General features: G+C 40.2%; 1 protein-coding gene across 2 annotated transcripts in view; it reads right to left on the bottom strand.

Moving 5' to 3' along the window:
• The window catches only part of NEK9 (NIMA related kinase 9), a 37636-nt gene extending 13098 nt beyond the window's left edge, over positions 1-24538 (bottom strand). For both annotated transcript variants that reach the window (XM_006098425.3, XM_006098426.3), the window contains exons 1-16: positions 23742-24538; positions 21286-21463; positions 19105-19160; positions 18496-18566; positions 16976-17081; positions 15330-15461; positions 13391-13501; positions 12318-12382; positions 10128-10178; positions 9480-9672; positions 6978-7122; positions 6162-6362; positions 5802-5848; positions 4415-4570; positions 3001-3109; positions 1828-1989 (exon numbers count right to left, since the gene is read on the bottom strand). In XM_006098425.3, the coding sequence (XP_006098487.1) occupies positions 1828-1989; positions 3001-3109; positions 4415-4570; positions 5802-5848; positions 6162-6362; positions 6978-7122; positions 9480-9672; positions 10128-10178; positions 12318-12382; positions 13391-13501; positions 15330-15461; positions 16976-17081; positions 18496-18566; positions 19105-19160; positions 21286-21463; positions 23742-23957 (1999 nt within the window). In that variant the 5' untranslated portion in view covers positions 23958-24538. The remainder of the gene's footprint in view (positions 1-1827; positions 1990-3000; positions 3110-4414; positions 4571-5801; positions 5849-6161; positions 6363-6977; positions 7123-9479; positions 9673-10127; positions 10179-12317; positions 12383-13390; positions 13502-15329; positions 15462-16975; positions 17082-18495; positions 18567-19104; positions 19161-21285; positions 21464-23741) is intronic.
• Positions 24539-25765: the final 1227 nt, after the last annotated feature.

Here is a 25765-nt window from a genome sequence, read left to right as displayed (position 1 = left end):
AAGTTTCTTTATCCAAATCAGGACAGTTTTGAATTAAAAGGGGGTATGATTAATGATTAAGCCAGGACAATAGGCATGAATCAGGACTAACCCAGGAAAACCAGGCTATAGAGCCCCCTTATCTTTAGACATCTAAGTCGAGAGGCTGTTGAATGAGTGTGGAGATAAGGGGTGTTCATATAAAGCTATCTGCATACAGGGGGGATTTAAGATAATGAGCTCACTTAGAGAGTAAAGGAAGACAGTGGAGAGATAGAAGGACTGAGCCCCAGGCACTCCAGGGCTTAGGAGTTTGAAACTGCCATGGCACCTGACCTAATTGCCTGAACTACTCTGTTTATATGGGTATCTCTCCTACCCTCCTAGAACAGGGGTGGGCAAACTTTTTGACTCGAGGGCCACAATGGGTTCTTAAACTGGACCGGAGGGCCGGAACAAAAGTAAGGATGGAGTGTTTGTGTGAACTAATATAAATTCAAAGTAAACATTACATAAAAGGGTACGGTCTTTTTTTTTTTTTAGTTTTATTCATTTCAAACGGGCCGGATCCGGCCCACGGGCCGTAGTTTGCCCACGGCTGTCCTAGAATGTGAGTTCCTTGAGGACAGGGCCTTCCTGAGACACATTTCTCTATTCCCAGAGCCTAAGAGAGGACCTGGAGCACAGCAGGCACTGAGTTTGTTTGCTGTGTGAATGAGGCAATCAAGTACATTTTAGAAGAGTACAGCAATGTTGGTCAAGAGGTAATATGCCTAGCCACAGAATCCAATTCTACTCCCTCATTCTGAAGTTTAACTCATGAAGTACAAAGATCTACTGAAGAAACACTGAGGCCCTGTGAACTTGCTGCACTAAATTTAATCCTTAGAGACATCTTGACCCTGTCTTTCTAGGTAACATTTCCACTTATCTAGTCTGACTAAACAGTTTGCTTTCTAAAAATCCCTTGTTTTAGGACAAGCAGAGAAGGTTCATATGCCACTCTGATAGCTGGTTCACTTAATATGGTGATAACAGATAACTAGTTTGACACTATCCCTGGATCCTTTATGTATATACACCGGGTAGACTAGAAGAAAATAAGGACATCTCAGGGCATGAGCAACATAAACACAAAAAAAAAAAAAGCTGAAATGAGTGAAAAAACAAAAAGATGCAATGTGTACTTGTTTACCAGTCACAAAAAAGAAGTAGCTACAAGAATTTTAAAAAGTTCAAAAGGTGCTATAGGAAGTCAGAAAAAAAGAGAAGAAAAAGAAAGCAGAAGAAAGAGGAAAGGAAATGAAGACTAGCAGAAGTGGTAATACAAAAGAGAAGTGGTTATAACAGCAAGAAGAAACAGCTATGAGAGGAAGGAAGAAAATTCAGTTAAACCAGTTCAGAAAGCTGAGAGATACAGTATACAGTCCTTCAGGATGTCACTGCAGTGGCAGCTGACCCCAATGTCAAGGAGTAAGGTCAAATTAGTTGTTCTCTTCTCCAGTCCCCTAGCCAACATTTACTGAAACCCATATGGTGCTGGACAAGGTATATATAACTATTTAATAATTCTTAAAACATTTTATCAAAATTGTTAAAGTAAAAAAAGCAGGGACTTCGAATATTAACCTGACATTATCTAGAAATCTGATCTTTTAAAACAATCACTATGTTGAACACATGAAAACTTAATGACGCTCCACATGCACAACAACTGGTCACTAATTCAACACAAATTAAAAGGTTAACATATGATCCAACTTCACAAATAACTAGTCCACCTCTTTCCCAACCAAAAATTTAAACATTGCCTTCCGTCCAAAAAGCTTGGAAGGATGTGTGACTCACCGTCAGTGGCAGCAATGGTAAACTCATCACCGCAGGAGACCCTGATCACTTGCTTCCCACCGAGAGGTCCCCCCAACAGGTTGATTCCTAGACGCTTTTTATAATTCCCAACACCCAGCTGTCCACATTTGTTGCAGCCAAAGGTCAGCAGCCGGCCTCGCTCTGCAAGAGAAGCAAAAATAAATAACCAGGCACAAATGGGTCAATGGAACAGAGAGAAAAAGCAAGCCAATACAGAGTTCCACGGACTAGCTTCTGGTTGTTAAGAGTACATACACAAATACAAAGCTAGCCACACGGTCCTGGACCTAGGGAGCTAGGGTATATAGAACTATCACCAATTAGAGCCAGGAAGTGACTCAATATTCTATTTCTCTCTCTAATATTGGATTTAAAATGTAGAAAATGGGTACTGCTTAACTTAGAAAATTTACACATGGCTGTTGTCTGCATTGTAAGTGTGACATTCTCATTAAGGCATGTATTGATTATGCATTTATAATTACCAATAAACATCTACTTGAATGCCTTAATTTGTTAATGAGAATATACTGGGGTGCCAGTGGAAAATCAGGAGAATGTATATATAGTTTACAAAAAACTTATACTGACTAGTGGCCCGGTGCACGAAATTCGTGCACATTAAAAGGGGGATTAATTAGAGGAAATATTTTAATATTGCTATTTGCCCTTTCTCTATAATAGAAGTGTCAAAGATGAAAGAAAATTAGTAAAATGTATATGAAAATCTTCCTCCTGTCAGAGTCTGGTGCGCACCACAGGACCCAGAGTCAAGTCCCCGCCCACGCATGTGCGCCTCAAAATCGCGCGAGACCCAGACCCAGCCAGTACCCCCGCATTGGGCTAGATCCAGACCCAGCCGGACCCACCCTTGTCAAGCCCTGCAGTGTAGGGGGCGCAGCCTGAGGTCCCCTGTCAAGCCCCATGGGGGGCGGGGCACAGCCTGAGGTCCCTGCTGATTGCTCGTTATGGGAACTCGGCCTCTGCTGTGGGTGCAGCCATTTTGGGTTATGGAACCTCCCTCACCCCCGTCTCTGCTGTGGGCGCTGCCATCTTTGTGGCGGAGTGACAGTCAATTTGCACATTCCCTCTTTATTATATAGGATAGCCTGAGCTACTAAGGCCTGTATGTACAGTCGTAAATCAACTCACCATCAATAGCAGCTGTGTGAGTCTTGCCTGGGGCAATTGTTCGGATCTTATAAAAGGACAACTGTTTGGCCAATGTAAAGGAGGTTGTGTAGGGAACTTCATGGTATGCCTGAAACGAGATATAACAAAAGTGGAGACTCATGAGGTAAAAAATGGAGGGGTAACAGGTTGAAAATGTCACAATGACCAAAAGGCCTTTCAGGCAAATTGTGGGGAAACGCACAATTTCATCATGCTCCTCAGAACAGTGGGCAATTTAAAATTTATGAATTACTTATTTCTGGAATTTTCCATTTAATATTTTTGGACTGTGGCTGACTGTGGGTAACTAAAACCTCAGAAAGCAAAACAGCGGATAAAGGGGAACTACTGTAATGGTAATTTTGAATATGCCTTTTCAAACCACACAGACACCCTCCCTAGACTTGCCCTGAATTTGAGAATCACTACTTCAGAGACTGCTTTAAAAATTAATTCTTATCTTTTCCATTGAGTCAGAAAACTTTTGTCTCTTATTTTTAATTCTTTAGAAAATATTAAAAATTCATCATACTAACACAAAGAGGAGACTAAAATTTAGCATCAGTGGTGAATTTCATGACATCCTTGAAGGAGGTAAATGGTAATTACATGTAATAAGCCTGTACAGGATCAGTGATTTGGGAGCAATAAATCTAAAAACTCTCCAGAGATGTGGCACATGGAAATATATTTTCATAATGTTAATTTTCTTATGCCTATTTCAGTGATAAGACAGAACCTGAATTCCATCACTTGATTCTTTGTAATCAATTTATTTATTGAGGTATAACAAACTATAAAATGTTAGACAGCTGGATACATTTTTCTGTATGCATACAAATGTAAAACTATCACCCTGATCAAGATATAGACCATTCCCATCACCTTATAATCCAGCAGTTCTCAACCTGTGGGTCGAGACCCCTTTGGGGGTCGAATGACCCTTTCACAGGGGTCGCCTAAGACCATCGGAAAACACATATATAATTACATATTGTTTTTGTGATTAATCACTATGCTTTATGTTCAATTTGTAACAATGAAATTGGGGGTCACCACAACATGAAGAACTGTATTAAAGGGTCGTGGCATTAGAAAGGTTGAGAACCACTGTATATAATCCCTCTTCCACCCCTTCTGTTAATACCCATTACCCTCCTCCCAGAAGTAACCACTGTTTTAGCTTCTGCCATCATCAGTTAATTGACCTGTTCTTAAACTTTATATAATTGGGATTATATAGTATGTACTCTTTTGTGGCTGGCTTCTTTTGCCAAACATGTCTGTGAGATCCTCACTTTATTCTTAAGTCAAATTCCATGGTCACTAACCAATAATAGCATTCCCAAAGAGATTCTGACAATTTGGCCAGGACACTAAAGGAGATACTCACTTCATGGTTGATGATACCAGACATACACTGATTCAGACCCAGTTTGTTGAATTCATTGAGTCCACAAGCCAGCACTTTGCCTGACTGGGTCAGCAGAAATGTCCCATCACAGCCACACTGAACAGCAACAATAATCAAGGCCTTCGGAACATCCACCTGCAAGGGAGAAAAAAAATCCCTCAAATGTAACTTGTATTAGGAAAAAACCCTGAGATTCTTTCAAAAAAATGTCCTACATTTAACAGAATGACTACAGGGAAGTAAAGATTGCTCTAAGGCTACTGTTTTCAATAAGAAGCTCAGGTTTTATAATAAAGTAAAAGGCAGTTCCAGGTCAGCTAAACAGACAGCCCCTGTCAAAGCTTGCTTTCCGGACAATCCTCCTTAGGAAAACTTCTCAGAAAAATTGGGAAAGGAGAGGCTTCGCTCATTGCTGATGCTACCCTCTGAGACAGAAAGCTCAGGACAGTTATAAAAGAAACTCAGTAGCCCTGTGGGGTCCCAGGCTGGTCATGTTATAAGTGAGAAGACAGAGTACTGAGGTACCAGCCAGGACTTCCAAATGCTCACATCCCTCTGCAGCTAACCAGATAGGGCTGGAGAATGGAGGTGGGGGAGGGGGGAGCGGCGGGGGGTGGGGGGTGGGGGAGGGGAGGTTGGGGGTTGGCACATGATGGATGTCTTTGAAACCTGAAAACTCAAACCTCAAAGTTCCGACTACAGCCTTTTCAGAAGGAGAGGCACAGCTGATAATCCCACTGAGAATGGTCCCACAAATATATGTTAATTTTTTAAGTGTAAATAAACACTTGCAGTGAATGAGATAGTGGATTACAGCCAACCTTCGAGTGGTCAAGCCTGTGCCCTAGGGTGGGTGTGAGAGGTGACCATGCTCTTCCCTCAGCTGGTTTCAGCTCCTGTGCTTAAAGTGCCAGCTCTTGCAGTGATGGGAGTAATTAGATATTATGTTTTATACAATGTGACCCCTAAATACAAAAACTAGTTCAACTGGGGAAATAGGAGGGAGAAGGATTGTGTTGGGCTAAAAGACAGTATGTTGTTTTCCAGTATCTTTCCAAGGAGTTTTCCAGGGTATATTTAGCTCAATGTGACTTTTTCACTGTACAAGCTAATTTTAGCTCTCATCCCAAGTAAGATGTGACTCCACAGTGTCTACAGAGGCTGTATCCTCTTTGTTAATTTTTTATGACTTAGTCAGATGACAAGACCACATAGTGCTAAATCTGGAATCCTGGATTGTCAGTGTCCCAGATAGAAAATATTTCAGAAATAAACACCTTGATATGAGGAGTCAGAGAAAGAGGACATATTAATGCAGTCTGTGTGACCTAGATAGGCTTTAGGAAGCAGCTGCTTCTGATTTTACCTTTTGTGGTGTATAATAATCCTCTTCTGAATCCAAACCCAGTCGTCCTGAGACACACGTAAGAAAGAAGATCATTAAAATCTTCCCATGGACACAGACAAGGGGGTGGTGAGGACCTGGGGCGGGGGCAGGCTGGAGGGGGTCAATGGGGGAAAAAGGGGGACATATATAATACTTTTAATAATAAAGAATTATTTTTAAAAAATGAGGGCCTCCTTCCCAATGAAAATGTCCCAAAGATTCTCCTTTACTGAATTAACACTTCTCAAGTAGAGGCTACAAGATGTGTTTAGATGCACACAAGCCTGAAAGCAGGTTGTGTGCCTGGGAATAAGTGGACAGAGACAGGGCTACACCTACCATATTCACCACAGCCCCAAGAATAGACTTCTTTGTTTCGTGTCAAAACCACCACATGATTATCTCCACAGGAGACCTGCTCCACTGGATTGTTCAGGAAGAAGTCCAGCTGCATGGGCTCTAGTACTTCGGGGCCAGCAACCTTGTCCACCCCCATGCAACCATAATAATCAGATCCAAAGGCATAGAGCTGACCCTCATCTGTAAAGGGAAGGGAAGCACAACTCATCAAAAGAATGACTTATTTTGTCCAATCAGAAAGCTGGGCAGGACTGAAATTAGGACTACCCTAGCCAATGAGCTCACATGAGATGATTACATCAGAGAAATCTGAAGGATAGGCTGTGCAAGTCTAAAGTTGTTTGTATTTATAGGATCACTTGTACTGTTACAATAACAGTTTTAAAAAGTGGTAGTATCCTCATCTTAAAGGCTTACATTTCTACTGGAGTCATCTCTATTTTATAGAGAAAAAGAGAAGTACTAACGAATCATAAAATGAATACTGACAAGACCAAACTTAATTTTAGCTCTTAATTCTTGATTTAGTGTTATCCACACCTGACTAGGTGGTGAAGTTATTTTTCTCCATACCTGGGACATTCCACATCCCACCTCTTCTCTCTTACCCACCTGCTTTCTCCTTGCTCATTACCACCCTAATATTATAGCAAATTGAGCATGTTATTATTGTGTATATCTGCTCATTGTCTTTGGTCCTGTGAATACTGTCTTTTGTTATAAAATCACAACTAAAACTGCACAGCATAATACCCCACATTAAATATACTTGGATGCTTTCTGCTGATGGCTTACCTGTCACACAGACAGTGAAATCATCACCACATGACACCTGATGAATAGCTTTGCCTTGCAACTTTTCCACATGCTTGGGCTGTCGGTAGGAGGCTTTGTCTCCATGGCCAAGCTGACCATGGAGTTTAGTGCCCCCTTGCATGTTCTGTGAAATAAAGAGGTCTTGTGAAGTTTTAACTTTTCATGCCAAAAAGCTAATCTTCAATATAACTTTTTATAAAGAAAAACAATAGGAAAAATATCAGCTGGAAATTTAGAAATGAAAAAAAATGGATAAGGAGATTAAACTGTTATTTATTTATTTGATTAAACCTTTTAATCGTAGGTAGTAAAAAACTCCTGCCAGCAGGTAAAGATTTAAAAGTATCCAAATTGATATCCACCAGGTCTTAAAAGGACACAGTTCCAATTTTGCCTTTTTCTTTTAATTCTAAGGTGAACCATATATTTAACTAGAGACCCGGTGCACGACATTCGTGTACTGGGGTGGGGGGATGTTCCTCAGCGGAGCCTGTACCCTTTTGCAGTCTGGGACACCTCGGGGGATGTCCGACTGCCAGCTTAGGCCTGCTCCCCATGGGAGCGGCTTCCGCCACCACTGCTGCACTTACCAGCCATGAGCCCGGCGTCTGGCTGAGTGGTGCTCCCCCTGTGGGAGCACACTGACCACCAGGGGGGCAGTTCCTGTGTTGAGCGTCTGCCCCCTGGTGGTCAGTGCACATCATAGCGACCGGTCGTTCAGTCGATTTGCATATTAGGGTTTTATTATATAGAATTATGGGTGATGATAAAAAAATTCTTTTATATAGTCTAATTTATTTTCTATTGGAGTACATCCTCTTGGATAGTCTCACTAGAAGTTTTACAAATTTGGTCACAGTTTCCCTGAAATATGCAAGAGTTATAAAGAATCTGGCTACATCAAAGAGGCTGCTATACAGCATAGAGAATAGTCCTAAATGACTTTCCAATATTTTAATAGAGATAAGTAATTCTTTTCATTCAATAACTCAACTCTAAATTCTTATATAAATTTTTTATTTTTATATTTCTAGAGAGAAAGGGAGAGGGAGAGAGAGAAATAGCAATGTGAGAGTGAAACATCCATCAGCTGCCTCCTGCATGCTTCCTACCAGGCGTTAAGCCTGCAACCCAGGCATGTGCCGTGATGGGGAATTCAACTGGCAACCTTTCGCTGCCCAATCAACTGAGCCACACCAGCCAGGGCAAGTCTTTATATAAATGTTTTTTAAGGCACTAATTTCACTCTACTTTTGGCAGCACACACAGGGGCTAGTTCTTTCAGGGATAGTGTTTTATGAAATAACAAGTTACCACTCTACAATAGATGCCATATCATTCATTCTTTCTATCCATCAATAGATGAGTTTCTCTATTATGTCACCCACTTAAAGCCTGTCCTCCTAAAGCCTACAGAAAATTACTGGAAAAAATTACCTCCCTCAGGAAGAGGAGGAAGAGTGAGAACCAAGGGCCTAAGACAAGATCAGGTAAAGGAAAAGCAGTCTAAAATGAGCCTGAGCAGGCATAGCTGAAGAAACAGGAGGAAAGCAAAGGGAACATGCTCTCATGGGAGCCAAGGGAAGAAAAGCTTCAAGAAGAAAGTGGTCAACTTTAACTGTATCACATGCTGCTGGGAGATCAAGCAAGATAAGGACTTGCTTACAAAAAGCATCTGTTTTATTTTCACAATTTATAAGTCACTTTGTTAAGAGTAGTTTCAATCAAATGACAGAGATGAAAGTTGCATTGTTGGTGAATGAGGAACGAGAGGGAGATAAAAAAATAACAATACAGGTGATCTGTTCAAGAAGGTGAGAGATAGGATGGAATCTAGAGGGGAACAAAGAAAAATCCTATTCAAGATATACCTAGCCATCTTCAATCACTGATGGAGGTCTTGGAATTTTCCTGCCACAGCACACTGCTTCATTTGTTTACAAAGCTATTTCACAGATACTAGTTGCTCTGAATCTCACCGTAATAGAACAGGGTAATTAAGTGACTTTCTTAAATGAGAGTCCAGTTTCCTAAGTCCAAACCTAGAGCTCTTAAAAAAAAATTCAGAGAGGAAGGGAGAGGGAGAGATAAAAACATCAATGATGAGAGCGAATCATTGATCAGCTGCCTCCTGTATACTGCACACTTGGGACTGAGCCCACAACCCAGACATGTGCCCTAACCAGGAATCGAACTGTGACCTCATGGTTCATGCCAGCTGGGCCAAACCTCTGGCTCTTTTAATTCTTTCTCTCCCTCTCTTTCTCTCACTCAATTCATTTAAAAAAAAAAATTACAAGAGACCTAATATGTACCAGGCTTTGGGCATACATCAGTGAATTCTAAAAAGACAAAATCAATGTTCTTTATATTCCTTCAGCCCATGCTGCTACTCCTGCAGCACATGTTCAACTTAGACATCTAGGTCCAGTAAACAATTATGCTTACATCACTGTTCTGAAGTACTGAGCTTTCACTTACCACCCAGGTGTACAGTTCCTTCTCCACTGTGACCACAGCAAAGTGGGTGTTCCCTGCACACACCTGCCGAGCACTACAGCCACTCTTGATGACATCCAGTTTTTGGGGAGTGGATTTTCCACCACCCCAAACATAGACTTCACTGGTTCGTGATGTTACCACAGCAATGGGTGCTTCACTCACAGTGCTTGACCTGCCAACAACCCCAGAACAAAGGCATATTTAACATAAAAACTGTATCATAGAAAAATGCTTCCAGTCTGTTCCCTGAGAACTGCCAATTATGGTATGAGAAAGTATGTTCTTTCTTGACAACCTATTTTAACCTTCTATCATTGCAGGCTTTGCAATTCCTGCCTCAGGGCTTCATCACAGCTCGGCCAGATCAGATTCCAGTCTGATCCAGAACACCTACACTTTTCAACTTTTCAACATTCATCATGGTAATGATGTCCACTTTAGCATGAGGGTGAAATTATAGCTTTCGTTTTCTCAGAAATGACTATCTGACATTTAAGCAGATGTTGGCTTCTGAAAGGAGGCCAAAGGCTAATTACTGGGATCAAACAATGCACAGACCCAACAAAGAAAGACACCCTGGTGGTAATTTAAGATATATTACTTTTCAAGAGTCTCTTGAACATTTACCTTGGTCTCTTTGTAGGTGCATTAAGCAGTGTGACTTTTTCTTCCATCTCTCTACCAAAAGAAAAGCAAAGATACATGAGCACCAGTGTCTCTTTAATATATTTCACAGATTTAATCCTCTATAAATTGTACGTGTCCTACAACATTATAGTAGTTTTAGGAAAGAACCCTGATACAACTCAAACAGTTATATAGGCTTGGCTTTAGACAATTGATTAAATACAAGGGGGGCAGCAGTTTGGGGTCATTTGTTTTCTATCTCTGAGAAATGTTCCAGGCTGGAACAGAGAACCTTGAGACCTCCGATGCACATTTTTAAATACCTGCCAACATCTCCATCTAGTCTGCCCACTGACTCCCCAAACTCAACATCTCTAAATCTCAGCTCATTATCTCTCTCCCATACAGCTTTTCTTTCTGACTTTCCTATTTCTAAAACTGCTAACCCCATTCTCCTAGTCAACAAGTTCTATAGATTCTACCTATACGATGTCCTCTATACTCACCCCTCTATTCGTCTCACCACCTTAGTTCTAGGCACCTTTACTTCCCACCTGGAATATGACAGCACTTCCTAATTGGTCTCACCACAGCTCCAATCCACTTTACCCAGCCCTATACTGATGTAACACTGACATTATTACTGTTAAGTAATTCTTAGGCTGCCTCTCATCACATGAACTGTCCTCTCATACACATCCAATGCTTCTGTACTATATCTTGAACTAAGCACAAATTCCTTTGTCTGGCGCTCAAAATTTTCTACCTACCTTTCCAGCCTTCCTTCCCTTTATTTACTGCCCATGTTTTAGCTCAGGGTTCTCATTCTGATTAAATTGATTATAGCTGAATTCCTGGGATGGTCTTAGGCATCAATATTTTTTGAAAGCTTCGGAAATGTTGCTCTTGAGAGCCCTGTGAGTATAACCACCACTAATCTAGCCAAACAGGACTTAGGGTTTCCTGAATACTTCCCACAACTTCCAGTGTCTGTGATTCATCTGGAAAGCTCTTTGTCTTACATTTTTCCATCAAAGTACAAAGTTTTATACAATATATGTATGTAAATCTACAATTATCTCAATAAAAATTGCAATTAAAAATTATAAATAGAAATAATAAGAGATTAAAATAGTGATAATACTATTGGGAAATAAATCAGATAAAAAATTTAAATATTAATCAGCCCCAAAGAGTGACACTGCCTGAATATACACAGAACATAAATGTAAGGTCACACTGCTGCACCTGGAGTATCACACATAATTCTAGGCACTAAAACACTGTTTTGGAAAAGAAGCATAAAAGATTAATTAAATGACATAACAGAATAAAGGCACTGACCAAACAGAAAAGATTGTGGAATTAGGTATATACTTAATGTATCTAAAGGGTAAGCTTGAAAAAGAGTATAGTAAATGCCTGAATATTGGGAAGATATAGAAACCAAGAGCTGGTAGGGGAGAAAAAAGGGTAGTAAGGCAAAATAATATAATAGGATGAAATACAGACTAGAACATTTAAGAAGGATAAAGAATACCTCTTCCTTTAAGTAAGGGTTTGAAGCCTCCTGCAGGAGGTGAGGCATAAAGGCCCTCTTTCCTACCACTAGAGCCCTCTAATAGAATAAATCTCAGCAAACAACCTGTTAGGAATCAATCAAGCTTGACTTTAGGAAATGGGCAAAAGGTATCCTCCAACACTAACCTACCATCTAAAGGAATGTACTTAAAAAAAAAAAGGGTCAGGTCCAAATCCATGCTCCTATCCAACAATGATTGAGCACCTTGTGCCAGGCCCTCTTTTAATCCTCACCCTACCTTACTTTATGGAGGAGAAAAGTAAGGAACAGAGATGTTAAATAACTTGACAAATATAATGACAGAACTCAGATACAAACCTAAGGATGTCTTCCCTTAATTACTAAACTCTAACGCTTAACTCTAGATTAAAACTCACAGATGGGGTGGGGGGTCCTAGGGTCTCATCAGTATAAATTTAGAACAAAATAGCACGGGCTAAGGAGGTAAAAGTCAGGAGCTACCCCCAAATAATGAAGGCAGAGATGTTGGTAATAAATAGCATCAGAGCGGCTAAGTCAGGAAACACCACCCTCTTTGTGGTATTCTGATCAGACCACTAACAGTCAATCACCTATGGAAAGACAACAGTGACTTTTTTGTACTTTACCTCCTACGTTTCCTGAGAAGGGGGCGATCTAGCAGTTCATCTGCAGTGGGTCTCTGTTCAGGATCCTAAAAAATACAAATGGAGCTAGTTTTAATATAAAGGAAATGGGCAAAATGGGATCTAAAGAGGCTTTTTATTTCCTTTTAGAAGGTTATTGGTTAATTATTCAAAGACCACTGTATATTATCCTTTGGTTTTAAAAAACATAATTTATTATGTCACACTCCATGCTTCATGTTTATCTCATTAACATCAACACTGGTACATGAGTGAAAATGAGACTTCCTCACTTAAATTTCAATATATTTAGAACATAAGAATCTTGAGTGCTTGTTACAAATAAAGATTTCTGGGCTTTATCCATAGAGATTCTGATCCAGTTGGTCTGGGTTGGGGCCCAGGAATCTTCACATTTTGCTTGTAAATGCTCCCCCCATGTCTGTGGTTCATGAACCATACTTTGAATAATACTGACCCAGAGCGACACTGAAAGACAAACTGTGAAATACTAGAACTATATATATTCTGTACATTAGGAACTCTAAATTACCTCTGACTATACTTTTATAAAATCAAGTTACAAAAATCCTGATCATAAAAAATGGAGCACTACCTTGGCCAGGTTGCTCAGTTGGTTAGAGCATTGTCCCATACACCAAAAGGTGTGGGTTCGATCCCTGGTTGGGGCACGTACAAGAGGCAACTGATCGATGTTTCTCTCTCACATTGATGTTCCTCTCTCTCTTTCTCGCTCGCTCTCTCTCTCTCTCTCTCTCTCTCAAAAGGTGAGGATTAAAAAAAAAAAAGAATAATAATAAGGAAATCCCTTTAAAAAAAAAGGGAGCACAATTTCACAAAGTAATAAAGAACAAAGCAGAACAAAATACGAATTTGTTGGCTGAAGCACACAATTATCAGTAATTTCCCATACCTATCTTTCTGGGTCTAGCTACAAATACATCCTACCTGGGAAAGAAGATGTGGTTTTGTGCAGGTTCACCTATGTCATACCTCAAACACTAAAGCTGGGAGGAAAAATACTAAACTGAAATCACTATGTAAGTCACACTTACCTGGTCAAGGCATGCATGGACCATTTGGATCAGTTCCAAAGAGTACTGACTAGAATCAACTTCCATGGCCCGGATTCCTTGTACAATCTTCACACACAAGTTGAGTGGATTCTGTAAGAAAATGATGATTGCATTGTTCTTGGTTTTATAAAGATGGCATTATAAAATACCAGTAGGGACTTTGAGATGTCTGTGCCTATTATTTAAAGGAGTAGCAATACTTTTGCATTAGGTCTGACTTCTTTTTATAACTATTACTATGCATCAACAAGAAATGGTTAGGGATGCACTGCTGCTATCAGATGGAATGAAGCCAACTGGCCAACATGGAGATATGACTATGTGGACAATAGCATTAATATTCAGACTGTATTATAATCTGACCCTTCAATTAAATCCCCTGAAAAAGGAAAGAAAGGCTAGCTATGCTTCTTGGCTTTAAATTCCTTTGCCAATTAATTTGCCTCCTAATTTATATGTCCTAACAATGGGTATACAGGTAATAGTATGCTCCAACAGACAAGGTAGTGAATGATAATAATAAGCTGATAATTATAATATTACTATTATAATATCATCACCATGTTTATAGAGACCAGTATGTACTAGGCAGGCATGTTATGTATTTGGTCTTTTTTAACCCTTGCAAACACTACACAAGGAGGTTATTATCCTTACCAATTCAGAGATGTCACTTTCCCAAGACTACAGATAGTAAAAAATAGAGCCATAATTCCAAACAAAGAATTATGTATCTGACTCATTTTCCTTCCACTATAATATCTAGAATTAGATGATACACCAGAATAAGCTTCAGAATCTAGAAAAATAAATAAGTCTCATGAAAAGCCAATGAATTTGCATCAACTAACACTTGCATTTTTCATATACACTAATCAGAGCATTTCTGTGAGAGGAATATATATTTTTTGTTACAGATAATAAAATAGAGAATCAAAGAGATGAAGTGATTTGCCTAAGTTCTCACACCTGGTTTGTAAAAGCGATCAGATGTGAACTCACTTTTGTTACTCAAATTGTGGTCCATAGACAAGTAGCATCAGTAGCATCTGGAAGCTATCACCCCTGCCCCAGACTTACTCAAACGGTCTGCATTTTAACAAGATGCCCAGGTGATTTCCTATGTTCTTATGTGTATTAACATTTGAGAAGCACTGGTTTGCAATGGGCTTTACTTAAGAAGAAAAAAAAACCTTAAAGAGAACTGTTATCCATAAGATGATAACAATCTTTAATAAGAGTCAGTGAATAATTTTTCATAAAAAAGATCAAAACACTTTAATGAGTATTATATAATTTGCCTTAGCTTTTTTTTAAAAAATGTAGCTGAAGCATAAGAAATGACGTGGCTTATCTAAACTGTAGCATTACATAGTCGATCCTAGAGCCAGTTTTAAAATTATAGTTAACAAATTCAAGCAGTGTTCGATCTACTTGATGATTATTCAATGGGGAATTCAAATTGGAGATAAATCTGGTCTACAGTATTCTAACAATACACTACTAAGCCCGTGCCAGGATACTAGCTGTTATTTTTGCCTACAGTTGATTTCTGTTCTAGAAATCAGAAGCTCAGCCCTAACCAGTTTGGCTCAGTGGATAGAGTGTCGGCCTTCGGAATGAAGGGTCGAGGGCTTGATTCGGGTCGAGGGCTTGATTCTGGTCAAGGGCATGTACCTCAGTTGCAGGCTCTATCCCTGGCCCCTTGTCAGGGTGCAGGTGGGAGGCAACCAATCGATGTGGCTCTCTCACATTGCTCTGTCTCCTCCCCTCCCTTCCACTCTCTCTAAAAAATAATCAATGGAAGAATATCCTCGGGTGAGGATTAACAAAAAAAGCTCAGGGATAAATGAAGTTGATTATCTCAATCAAGTGGTACCATTTGCAAGGACAATGTGGAGATAATACATCAACTTACTGTAGCATCAAATGTTCTCTTTAGCGTAAGCAGTTCAAAGATGACGCAGCCTACTGCCCAGATATCAGACTTGAAATTGTATTTTACTCCTTGGCAGAGCTCTGGAGACATGTAATATGGAGTTCCGACAAGCTGAACAACAAAGGAAACAATCAAATAATAATTTCTTTTCTGGGGTAACCATATTAATATTTCAACAACTAAATTAAATTTCCTAGGAACTAGTGATAACAACCATACAACATTCATCAGCATATCCCATTATGGTTTTTGTGAGATGATGTCATTATGTGGAGAAATCTTATTCACATCAAATCTCTTGAGCCAATTATAAAGGAATAATCTCTGTGGTAAAGGCACTGTGGTAATTTGGGAGCCACAACAGCTCTGTGATTTCTGGATCATAGAGGCTTGTAGGCATTCAAGGCCCACTAAGATTTCATACAGATAAAGACATACTTAGTAAAAGCTCACCAAGCAGGGAGGAAGCTGGGGAGAAGGTAAATGAATAAAGAGTTAAAAGTTGTGACTGAAATGCATAGCAATGAAGTTTTTTAAATGGCTCAATTTGACATTTGTAATACTAATATAGTTAGTAAATTTCTTTTAAATTTGAAAAAGATTTCTTGAATTCAAGAATGAATTTGAAAATAAAAATGTCCTGAATAAAGGTCATGTCTTTCCCAAGATGAGAGACAATGAGTGCCCTATCTTTAATCAGCAAAGCAAAGAAATTTTCAGATGGCTTACACAGCATTTATAATATTCTTATCATTCTTTCTTTGCATTAACTGGCTAAGAAAAATCAAATCTTGGTTTTATCAGATTATTCTTGATGCAAAAAAATCTACTTAAGACATGATTGCTTCCAGAAGCTCAATATGGCACCACTATACAAGCAGACCGAATCCCTGAAGCAGAGAATTCCAACCCTGGCTATCAGGATCCTTGGATGTCTCTATATTGCTTGCAGGCATATCGCAACATTATCGAAAAATATCATCAGAGCAAGATTAATTTTTATTAAACTTACATTTTCAAGTTCTTTTTAGGACAGAGCATTGTGAAACCAGTAGAGTAATAATTGGGTTCTATAATTCCTTAAAAGATGAGATCACTGTCCTTAAAGGTCAAGTTATGTCTATGCTTTACTAATGGTCTTTCTTAAGATCAGGTGAGAAGGGAACCCTGCAGTTCAGACTGTGTACAATATTAAAGATCAAATTGTTCTCTGGGCATCAGCCTTTTTTGTAATATATGGCTTCTGAACCAGAAAAATTCAAAGGAAACACAAAAAGAGATGTGTAACATCATAAGCTCAAATGTTAAGAGATAAAGTGAAATCTATAAAAGATCCTAGGCTGGAAAAAGCGGTAAAGTATTTTGTTTTTTAGAAAAGTCTCTAGTAAGTGTCAGAAAGGGATTTGAGGTCATACTGACAATGCAGACAATAACTCTTGAAAGAACACCTTAGCATGTAAATGCCTGTTAGTGAGCCCAGGCAAAAGACTCCTGTAGATTTGTTTTAAAAGTATGGAGAATCTGCAAGACTACTGAGAAAAGGATGCAGATTTAGGGGGAATAGTTATATCTCATGGTGCTAGAAAGGAAAAGGAAAAAAATAAGACAAGGCAACATATACTTACCGTCTCAGCCATGGAATATTCAGAATTAAGTTTCTTTGCTAGGCCATAATCTCCAAGTTTTATCAGGTTTGCCTTGGTCAGAAAAATATTTAATGTCTTTATATCTCTGGAAAAAAAAAGAAAGATGCTGGATAGCAAGGCCATATACCACACCCAGGATTAGAGAATAAAAATGAGTGTGTCACCATTGCTCAGACTGTTATGAATCCAAACGGTCATCACTTTCACACTGAAAAGGGGACTTGGTAGAGTGAAGTAGAAAATTAAACTTCATTCTCCAGGGCTTCATGGCACAGGCATGCCTCCCATACCACTAAAGCCAGTAAGAAAAGCTGAGAGGGTAAGACAAAAAAATCGTGTCCCAGGTAATTATAATTCCTACAAGGTATACTACTTCTTCAATTACCATGTATGCTTTGAATGAAGTAATATCAAGGCAATTTTAACACTCGGTTGGTGTCAAAGTTTCAAATCTGTTAAGGCAAGAGAAGAGGCTGCCTATCCCCGTAGCAACATGACTAGCTGTGTAGATCACCTAAATAAAATCACTGGCTATTTTTCTAAAGAAGAATTGACCACATGTTAAACAAACTGTGCCTGGTTTACACTCTAGCTTCCTTTACTGAAAAATGCAAAAAAAAGCAGAACAATATTCTTTGTAACTTTTGAAAAGAAAATAATATGCAGTAGTCATTTAATAGCTATCAAGAAGTGTAAGTCAACAATTAATAAACCAACAAAAAGATACACTAATCTCTGGCAATGGTTAATGACTCAAGGAGGATATAATGACTTTTGACAATAAAGATAAATTTTAAAAAACAGGACATAATGATGTGGCAATGTTCATAATGGCTCTCTCCTACAGCTACAAATGAACAGAAAACTGTTCCTCCACCCAACTATCTAGTATAAGTGTACAATTAATTATATGAAATAAATAGGCTTTTTATTCAAATTAAAAGAATTATAGAATTAAAAACAATGGCTAATTATTGTTCAGAGAAAACATTTACTGTGAATTCCAACCAATCTAATACCACTTCTCATAGTGGCTTCTAGGCTTTACTGATGAATTAATGAAATGAACTCTAAAAGCTCTCTTAAAAAATGATTGAGCAGTACTTAGCTATTAACGAAATTCTTCTTACATCACAGACATGGTTTAATTTCAGGAAGAAAATATAACACCCTTCGTTATTCACTTTCCTTTCTAAAATATATCAGTGTGCCCTGGCTGGGTAGCTCAGTTGGTTAGAAGCATCATCCTAAAACACCAAGGTTGAGGGTTTGATTCCCGGTCAGGGCACATACAAGAATCAACCAATGAATGCATAAATAAGTAGAATAACAAATCGATGTCTCTCTCTCTCCCATATCCCTCTAAAATCAATAAATAAAAATTTAAAAATATACAGATGTAAAAGCCCTGCCTGCTTAATCAAGTACTGATGGGAGGCACCCAAGGTAGGGGTTGGATTGGTGGGGAGGAATCAATCCCATATTCTTTCACTCATTACCTATGAAGGATTCCAGCTTTATGGATACAGCTCACTGCTGAAACAATCTGAAACAGGTACCACACCACCATCTGCAGAGAAAAAAATAAATTATATTTGGACTGGAAACAAACAAAAATTCGACTTAAATACTCTCTCTCAAACAAATAAAATGAAGGAAGCTGCAACCAGGAGTTACGATTCAACATGACTTGACATCTCTTGCTTGCAGGTTGAACAGGCAAAGAAAAGTGGTAAGGGGTAAAAAGAAAAAGCAGGTCATCATAAAGTAGTTCCAATGTCAGTATAAAGTATAGTATGGTGAAGCAGACGTGTGGAAAGAAATCTGGGAAGAATGCAAAGGTATAGAAAACTGGGCATACCAGTATGCAGTAACAGAACCGGAAAAGAAAGCCCATAGAGAATCATGATGTGCAGGTAAACCATTTAGGAAGCAGCTATAGACAGCTTCCTTGTTAGAGGTTTCCTTTCTCATGAATGTCAACCAGAGCCTGGAAGAAGTGTGAACAAAAGGAAAAAAAAAATACTCTTCATTGTTGGAAGAGTTAATACAGAACCAGAATACAACACATTACAATTCTAGCTTCCTACCATAGAAATATGAATTACCTCTTCCTCAAACAACTTGTCCTTCTGACGAAGGATTTTGTCATACAGGTTTCCTCCTGCAATTAAACAAGAGACAGGTTTGAATTGCTTAATAGAGAACAAAGCTTGGTTCCTGTATCTACTAGGATTTTAACAGGTAACACAAATGAAGGATTCTGCTTCCTCTCCAAAGGAAATCCCTTCTTCCCTCTTGACTTTTCCATCTCTCAAGTACTGTATCAAAATATTCTTCAGAGATTCCCCTCTCTAATGGAAGAGGCTCAATACAAAAACAGGAAGTAAGACATTTTAAAAAGAGGAGAGTAAAAACCATTCCTATAGTACCCCAATTAGTGAAAATATCTTGAATGTCTTCAAAATCAGGTGATTGTCTTTTCTAGAACTTCTTTAAAAAGAATCTGCAACATTTTTGTAACATCTCTCTCAGTATGACTACGAGAACATTTGGGTTACACCAGTGATAAAATGTTTTGTATTTACAGGTATATATAAACTTCTTTTTCTTTCCACTGAAAATATTTCCCAAAGTTTAGGGAACACCCTAGACCAGCAATTTTCAACCAGTGTGGAGCGGTACCCTGACGTGCCACAGAGGCACACTGGTGGGCTGCAAGAACTTTTAAAACATGCAATACCTGACTATTTAGTCAGGGGCACTAACCTCTTTTCCCTTAGGTTGTCAAATAAAAAAATGACAACAGACAACACAATAGTATCTGTTGTGTGTGAATCGAAATTATACCTTTTTTTTTTGTCAGATCTGCAAAAAATGTATTTTATGGTGTGCCACAGAATTTTGTAATTAATTTATTTGTGCCATGAGATAAAAAAGAATGAAAATCGTTTCTCTAGACTGTTTCTAATCATTATTCCCTTTACTAACTCATTACTGCAGAGTAAGTCTGAATTTGCTTCTCCCTTTCTTTTATCAAGTAATCCTATATAATCAAGAGCTAATATGGTAATTAGATTGGACAGCAGAATGACCTTCTGGAACGACCAGTGGGTGGGATGAGGGGCCATGAGGTAGCCGGGGCTGCAAGGGCCGCCCCTTGCATGAATTTCGTGCATCGGGCCTCTAGTACAGACTATAAATGATCATGGGTCATTTTACTTCCTACCTGCAACTACAACTTACACTTTAGCCCTGGCTAAGTTTCACAACTTTCTCTCCCTCCCTAACCCCATAATTTAGTAACTAGAAGTTTCAATAAAGGTACCCTTTGTTCTAGATCTTCTAACCACAAAGGAAGTTAACTACTTGAGGCTTCTGCTACTTCAGAAATCTCTATTATAATCTTGTGCATGTAGGGTTGATCAGAACTAGGACAACCATGATATACAGGAGTCTAGACAAGAAAGTTAGAATCGAGGAGCTTTCTCTTAGAGATTTAAGTGAAGAATATGATGAGACCACTATAGCAGGCAGCTCAAGAAAGGACTGGGGAGATTCTCTTATGTAATAAGGGTAATATTTAGTTCATTATAAATCAAACATTTGCTATATATCAAGTACAATGCTAGGGTCTTTACACAGTCATTTAATACAATAACCCTAAGATGTATGTTATGAACTGTTATCAACAAACTTGTAAGCTGAGACACAGAAAAGTTAAGTTTCTTGTGCAAGGTTACAGAGCTAAAGTCATGAAGCTTGGGATGTGGGTTCAGAGTCTATTTTCTTAACAACTAGACCATTACTGCTATCTTACAAGCAAAAGGGTCGCAAGAAATCAGAGACCAGATAAATAAAGCCATGTTTTACTATATTATCATTTTCATTCAGTTATGACCTTTGGACCACTTTTTAATAGGACAGCTTTCACTGAAGTCAACATAAATCAGTTATCACTTGTAAGATTCCATTAAATATTTTACCAAGCCACAGTATGTCTCTAATGCCTAACTCATGTCATTTTGTGAGGAAAAAAACCTTGAAAAATGAATGTAAAATCCGACTGAACATGTGATTTGAAGATGAAACTGTAGTCACAAGGCAGAATTTGAGAATGCAGGGAAAAGTCCCTCCCTTTATTTTGTGCATCACTTCAAAACTATTCTCTAAACTCAAGAAACCCATAAGTTCTTATCACTCTATTTGTCTTTTCTTTTTTAATCCACTTCAAGGTAGGAATGAACAGACTGTCTTGCTGAAGGAAGTCCCACTGAATTCTACCTTACCGTTACAATATTCCAGCTCAATCAGCAGGGTGGTATTGTCCATGAAGTGATTGTAGTAGGCAATGATGTTGTCATGCTGCAGCAGTGCCAGGATAACAATCTCATTCAAGGCATCCCGTCGTTCCTTCTCCGACAGTCGGGTCAAATCAACTTCCTTCCACACAACCAATGAATCATCCTACAACACAGCAACAGTTAATAGTGTAGCAAATAAATCCACACATGGATCTGTAAACCTAGGAAAAAAACTTCCTAGATGAGAAGAGACTGACTGCTTCTATTTTTTCCTTTAAACAAAAATCATGAACAGACTTTGAAGGTTCCGCATACAATTAAGATCATAATTTGCTGCAGGACCTTATTGCTACACTTAATTTGCATGATACCAACTCCATGTAAAAATATGGGATGGAAGTAATTTCAAAGATTCTGTTGAGTGACATATGACAGACTGTTAGTCATGATGAGCATTGTAGTAGGGGCTAGAATATTGGAGAAATAGAGAACTGGAGAGTAGTTATCTGTGGGTGACCAGTTTCTTGTAAAATGGAAATTAAACTTGCCTCTAATATTATCAATTTAGATTTCTCTAGTGATTTTTATTTACTCTTTCTGGATAAGAAGAAGTCATAGCTAAGCCCTTTGAGTTCATTTAACTCATGCTGCCCATTTTGCAACTTTATCTCCCGTCACTTTTATGTATTACATGTTTTTCTCTATTCATGAAAATTTACCTGCAGCTCCCAATATCCTCTCTTTTATAATATCTCTAATTCTTTCCTGACACTGCTCCCTAGCCCAGGAACATCTCTGCCTAAACAACCCTCCCCAGACGTTAGCATGGCTCTGCGAGGCCATTCAACCTTTTTGGGAAGGTCCTAATGAACCTTCTGCTGTACATTTACTCAATGCAACCATTCCCTTAATTTTCAGAGGTCATACACTAAAATGATTTGTCCATTCTTTTCATATATACATACCACTTAAATGTTACTTGTTTACGAACTGGTCTTTCCATTGAAATGGAAGCTTCTTGAAGGAAAGAGCTTCTTCTAATTAAATCTTTGTAAATACACAGATCTAATAAATATTTGGTGATATGGATAATGTTATATAGTTTTTGGGAAGTGTAATCAAATTTAACTTAAAACAACCTCAGTAATTACGTTCAACATGATAATAATGGAAAGGCATGGGGCAAAGAGGTATAAAACTTTGTTCAGCCGAAGATTTACTTCTAATTTAAGTGAGCAAGTCATTTTAATATACTTTTAGTTTCTTTAACTATAGATAGGTACACTAATGCTCATCTCCTCTTCCTCATATTGTGAGTACAAATAAGAAAACAGAATACTGCCTGGCTGATGTGGTTCAGGGGTTGAGCCAGGAAGGTCAGGGTAGGATTCTTGTCAGGGCACACGCCCCCTTGGGCTCCATCCCCAGTAGGGGGCGTGCAGGAGGCAGCCGATCAATGATACTCATCACTGATGTTTCTCTCTCCCTGTCCCTGAATCAGTAAAAACATATCTTCAAAAAAAAGAAACTAGAATACTAACAGTCACTCTAACATCATACATTAATGTGAATTAGGGTAAAAAAGAACACGTAAAGATACTCTCCTGCAACCACCTCTCTCCCCCATCTTTCAGCCTTAAAACTAGGTTAGCTCGGGACACACACAACTACAGATGGATCGCTGACGGATGAATCAGCTTCAGTAACCAGCAAGTTCTCATTCAGCGCTTACCTATTCTAAAGCTTAGGTTTTGAGGCTTTATTGATCAAAGTCAGTTTATGGTTAGTTTTTTGTAAAGTGGAGTCACCACCTCGGGGCTTTAGTTAGTATATATTGTGAACTTAGGGGTCAGTGACCTACGGATCTCTTCGAAGAAAACGTAGGGGTGCAAATGTGGATGGGGCGATTGTGTTCACATTAGGTTCTCAAAGGAGTCCTTGTGCCCCCCCAAAGTTAAGACTTAGGCTTAGAATATAACAAAAAAGTATTACCCAAGCATAAAGCTGCTGGGTAAATACTGATGAAGAAACCAACACACCCAGGCCTCCCAACGATCTTCAAGAAAAATCTCCAACTGAGTGTTCACATCGGAACTTACAGACACCGGCAAAGACATCGGAGCTGCCTCCTCCCCACCCTGACCTCGGAGAGCCGTACAGCGGGGGAGGAAGTGAAGTTTGGACAACGCCTCACACTCACACATCACTTCGGTTTTACACTTTGTAAAGCATCGTCGCTTAATTTTCAACATAACCTTTAAAGTTTATTCTAAAGGTGGTTCTGACTAACCCCATTTTACAGATGGGGAAACTAAGGCTACGAGGAGGTTCCATGCCTTGCCCCGTCCCCGGGCTAAACAGAAACGACCCGCCAGGATGGCGGCGACCTAACCCATTCCCAGCGCGGGGACCGGCGGCGGGCGCGGGGGCCGGGCCGCTACCTCGGTGCGGCGGTACAGCGTGGCCTCCCCGAAGGCGCCGCGGCCCAGGACGCGGATGGGGAAGTAGTGCAGCTCCTCCTGCTCCGCCGCGCCGCCCGCTCGCGGCCCCGGACCGGCGCTGGGCCCCGGGCCCGAGTCGCCGCCACCCCCGGACTCGCTCCCAAAGTCCGAGTTGATGGAATCGCAGTGTCGCTCGTACTCGCCCAGCACCGACATGGCGGCGGCCGCGGGACCGGCCTGCGTGTCACCCGGGGCGCTGGCCGCGCGGCGCTTCGGTCGCTTCAAAAGCCAGCCCGCGGCTCCGGCAGCCCCGCCACCCAGCGAGGTTCCATGGGGGCCCCTGCCTCCTGACCCGGAAGCAGTTGTGGGTGCTTCCGGCCCGGCGGCGTTTCCTCCGCCCTCGCTGGCCCACTGCTGAGTCCGGCGCCCGGGCTTTCCTTCCTCCCAGCTGGCGGGGAGAGTGGGGCCTCGCGCCGCGGTTGGCGAGCGTGTGGTAGGGCCCGCGTGGAACCGACGGGCTCCGGCAGGAGCGAGGCGTCACCGCCGGGTCTGTAGACCACCTCCCCGACCCCTGGCCGGTCCCGAGACAGCTTCGAAGTCCGGAGTTCGTCCGGGCTCATCTTGGCGCCTGGCCTCTCTCGGGGGCAGTGACTGGGGGAAGCAGTCCCTTCCGAGGTTGCACCGCGCCCTTTGTTTAGACTCTACCTTCCTAATGCCGGGACCCTTTAATACAGTTCCTCATGTTGTGGTGACCCCCAACCATAACGTTATTTTCGTTGCTACTTCATAACTGTAATGTTGCTGCTGTTATGAATCGTAATGTAACTCTGATATGCCGGATGTATTTTCATTGTTACAAATTGAACATAAAGCATGGTGATTAATCACGAAAACAATATGTAATTATATGTGTGTTTTCCGATGGCCTTAGGCGACCCCTGTGAAAGGGTCGTTGGACTCCCAAAGGGGTAGCAACCCACAGGTTGAGAACCGCTGGTTTAGGGAGATACTGTAGTACGCCGACATACGTACTTGTCTCCTGTCATCTTAAGAGTCAGTGGGTCCACTTATTTCTCCCAGGACTACCCTAGGTCCCTCCCTCATACACAACTCCAAAAAATTGTTAAGCCAATTCTGACACTGTTCTTACCTTTTTAAAATATTTAGCATTCTTTGGTCTTTGACCACCTGAATTCCATGCAGCATTCTTTGAGAGTTAGGTGTCACTGGGGGTGGGGGATCTCCCTGGCCTCCGGCTACTAAGGGAATCGCAATGCCTGGATGAACGTGTTCCATCAGTTATGTGACCAGGGGCAACTTCACACCTCCAAGCCTGTTTTTTGATCTGTAAAGTTGGTAATATGATCTACATCAGAGAGATAACAGCTAACATTTATAGAGTTTCTAGCACCATTCTAAGTGGGTTTTTTTTTTTCCATGTGCCATCCCCCTTAATCCTATTATTCCCATTCTACAGAAGGAACCAAGATACAGAGAGGTTAAGTAACCTGCTCAATGTTACAGTAAGGGGAGCTGGGAGTCAAATCAAGCAATCTGGCTCCAGATCTCTTCCCCAAGCAGGATGTGTTGGGGCTAAGAGAAAAGTTACCTGGCTGGAGGACAGGGTGCCATGTGGGGTAGAAGAAGGAGACAGGGCCTCAAATATAGTTTTATAGTTTTGCTTTTCCTGTGGGCAATGGAAAATTATTGGAGATTTTTAAGGAAATATATGATTAGTATGACTGTATGTCCCTAGTTGCTGGGTAAGTCCCAGCGTAATAGAGCCTTCTTCTGCTCAAGTGCCCAGCTCAGACAATAAACAATACAGTCACCTTACATAAGATCCAAGTTATATTTTACAAAGAACTCTGATGACAATGTGGAAGACAAAGACTGGAGGCAGGAAGACCAGTTAAGAGGCTATTTATATTCTAAGAAAAGAAAAGGCACTAAGGAGCTATCAGTGTTGAGTGGAGGTGGAGAGAGGTCCAGGTTGAAGAAATCCATCCAAGGAACCATTTAAA

The sequence above is a fragment of the Myotis lucifugus genome, unplaced genomic scaffold (assembly GCF_000147115.1).
Source record: "Myotis lucifugus unplaced genomic scaffold, Myoluc2.0 scaffold_235, whole genome shotgun sequence".
NCBI classification, from domain to species: domain Eukaryota; kingdom Metazoa; phylum Chordata; class Mammalia; order Chiroptera; family Vespertilionidae; genus Myotis; species Myotis lucifugus.
This window is presented reverse-complemented; position numbering and strand designations above follow the sequence as displayed.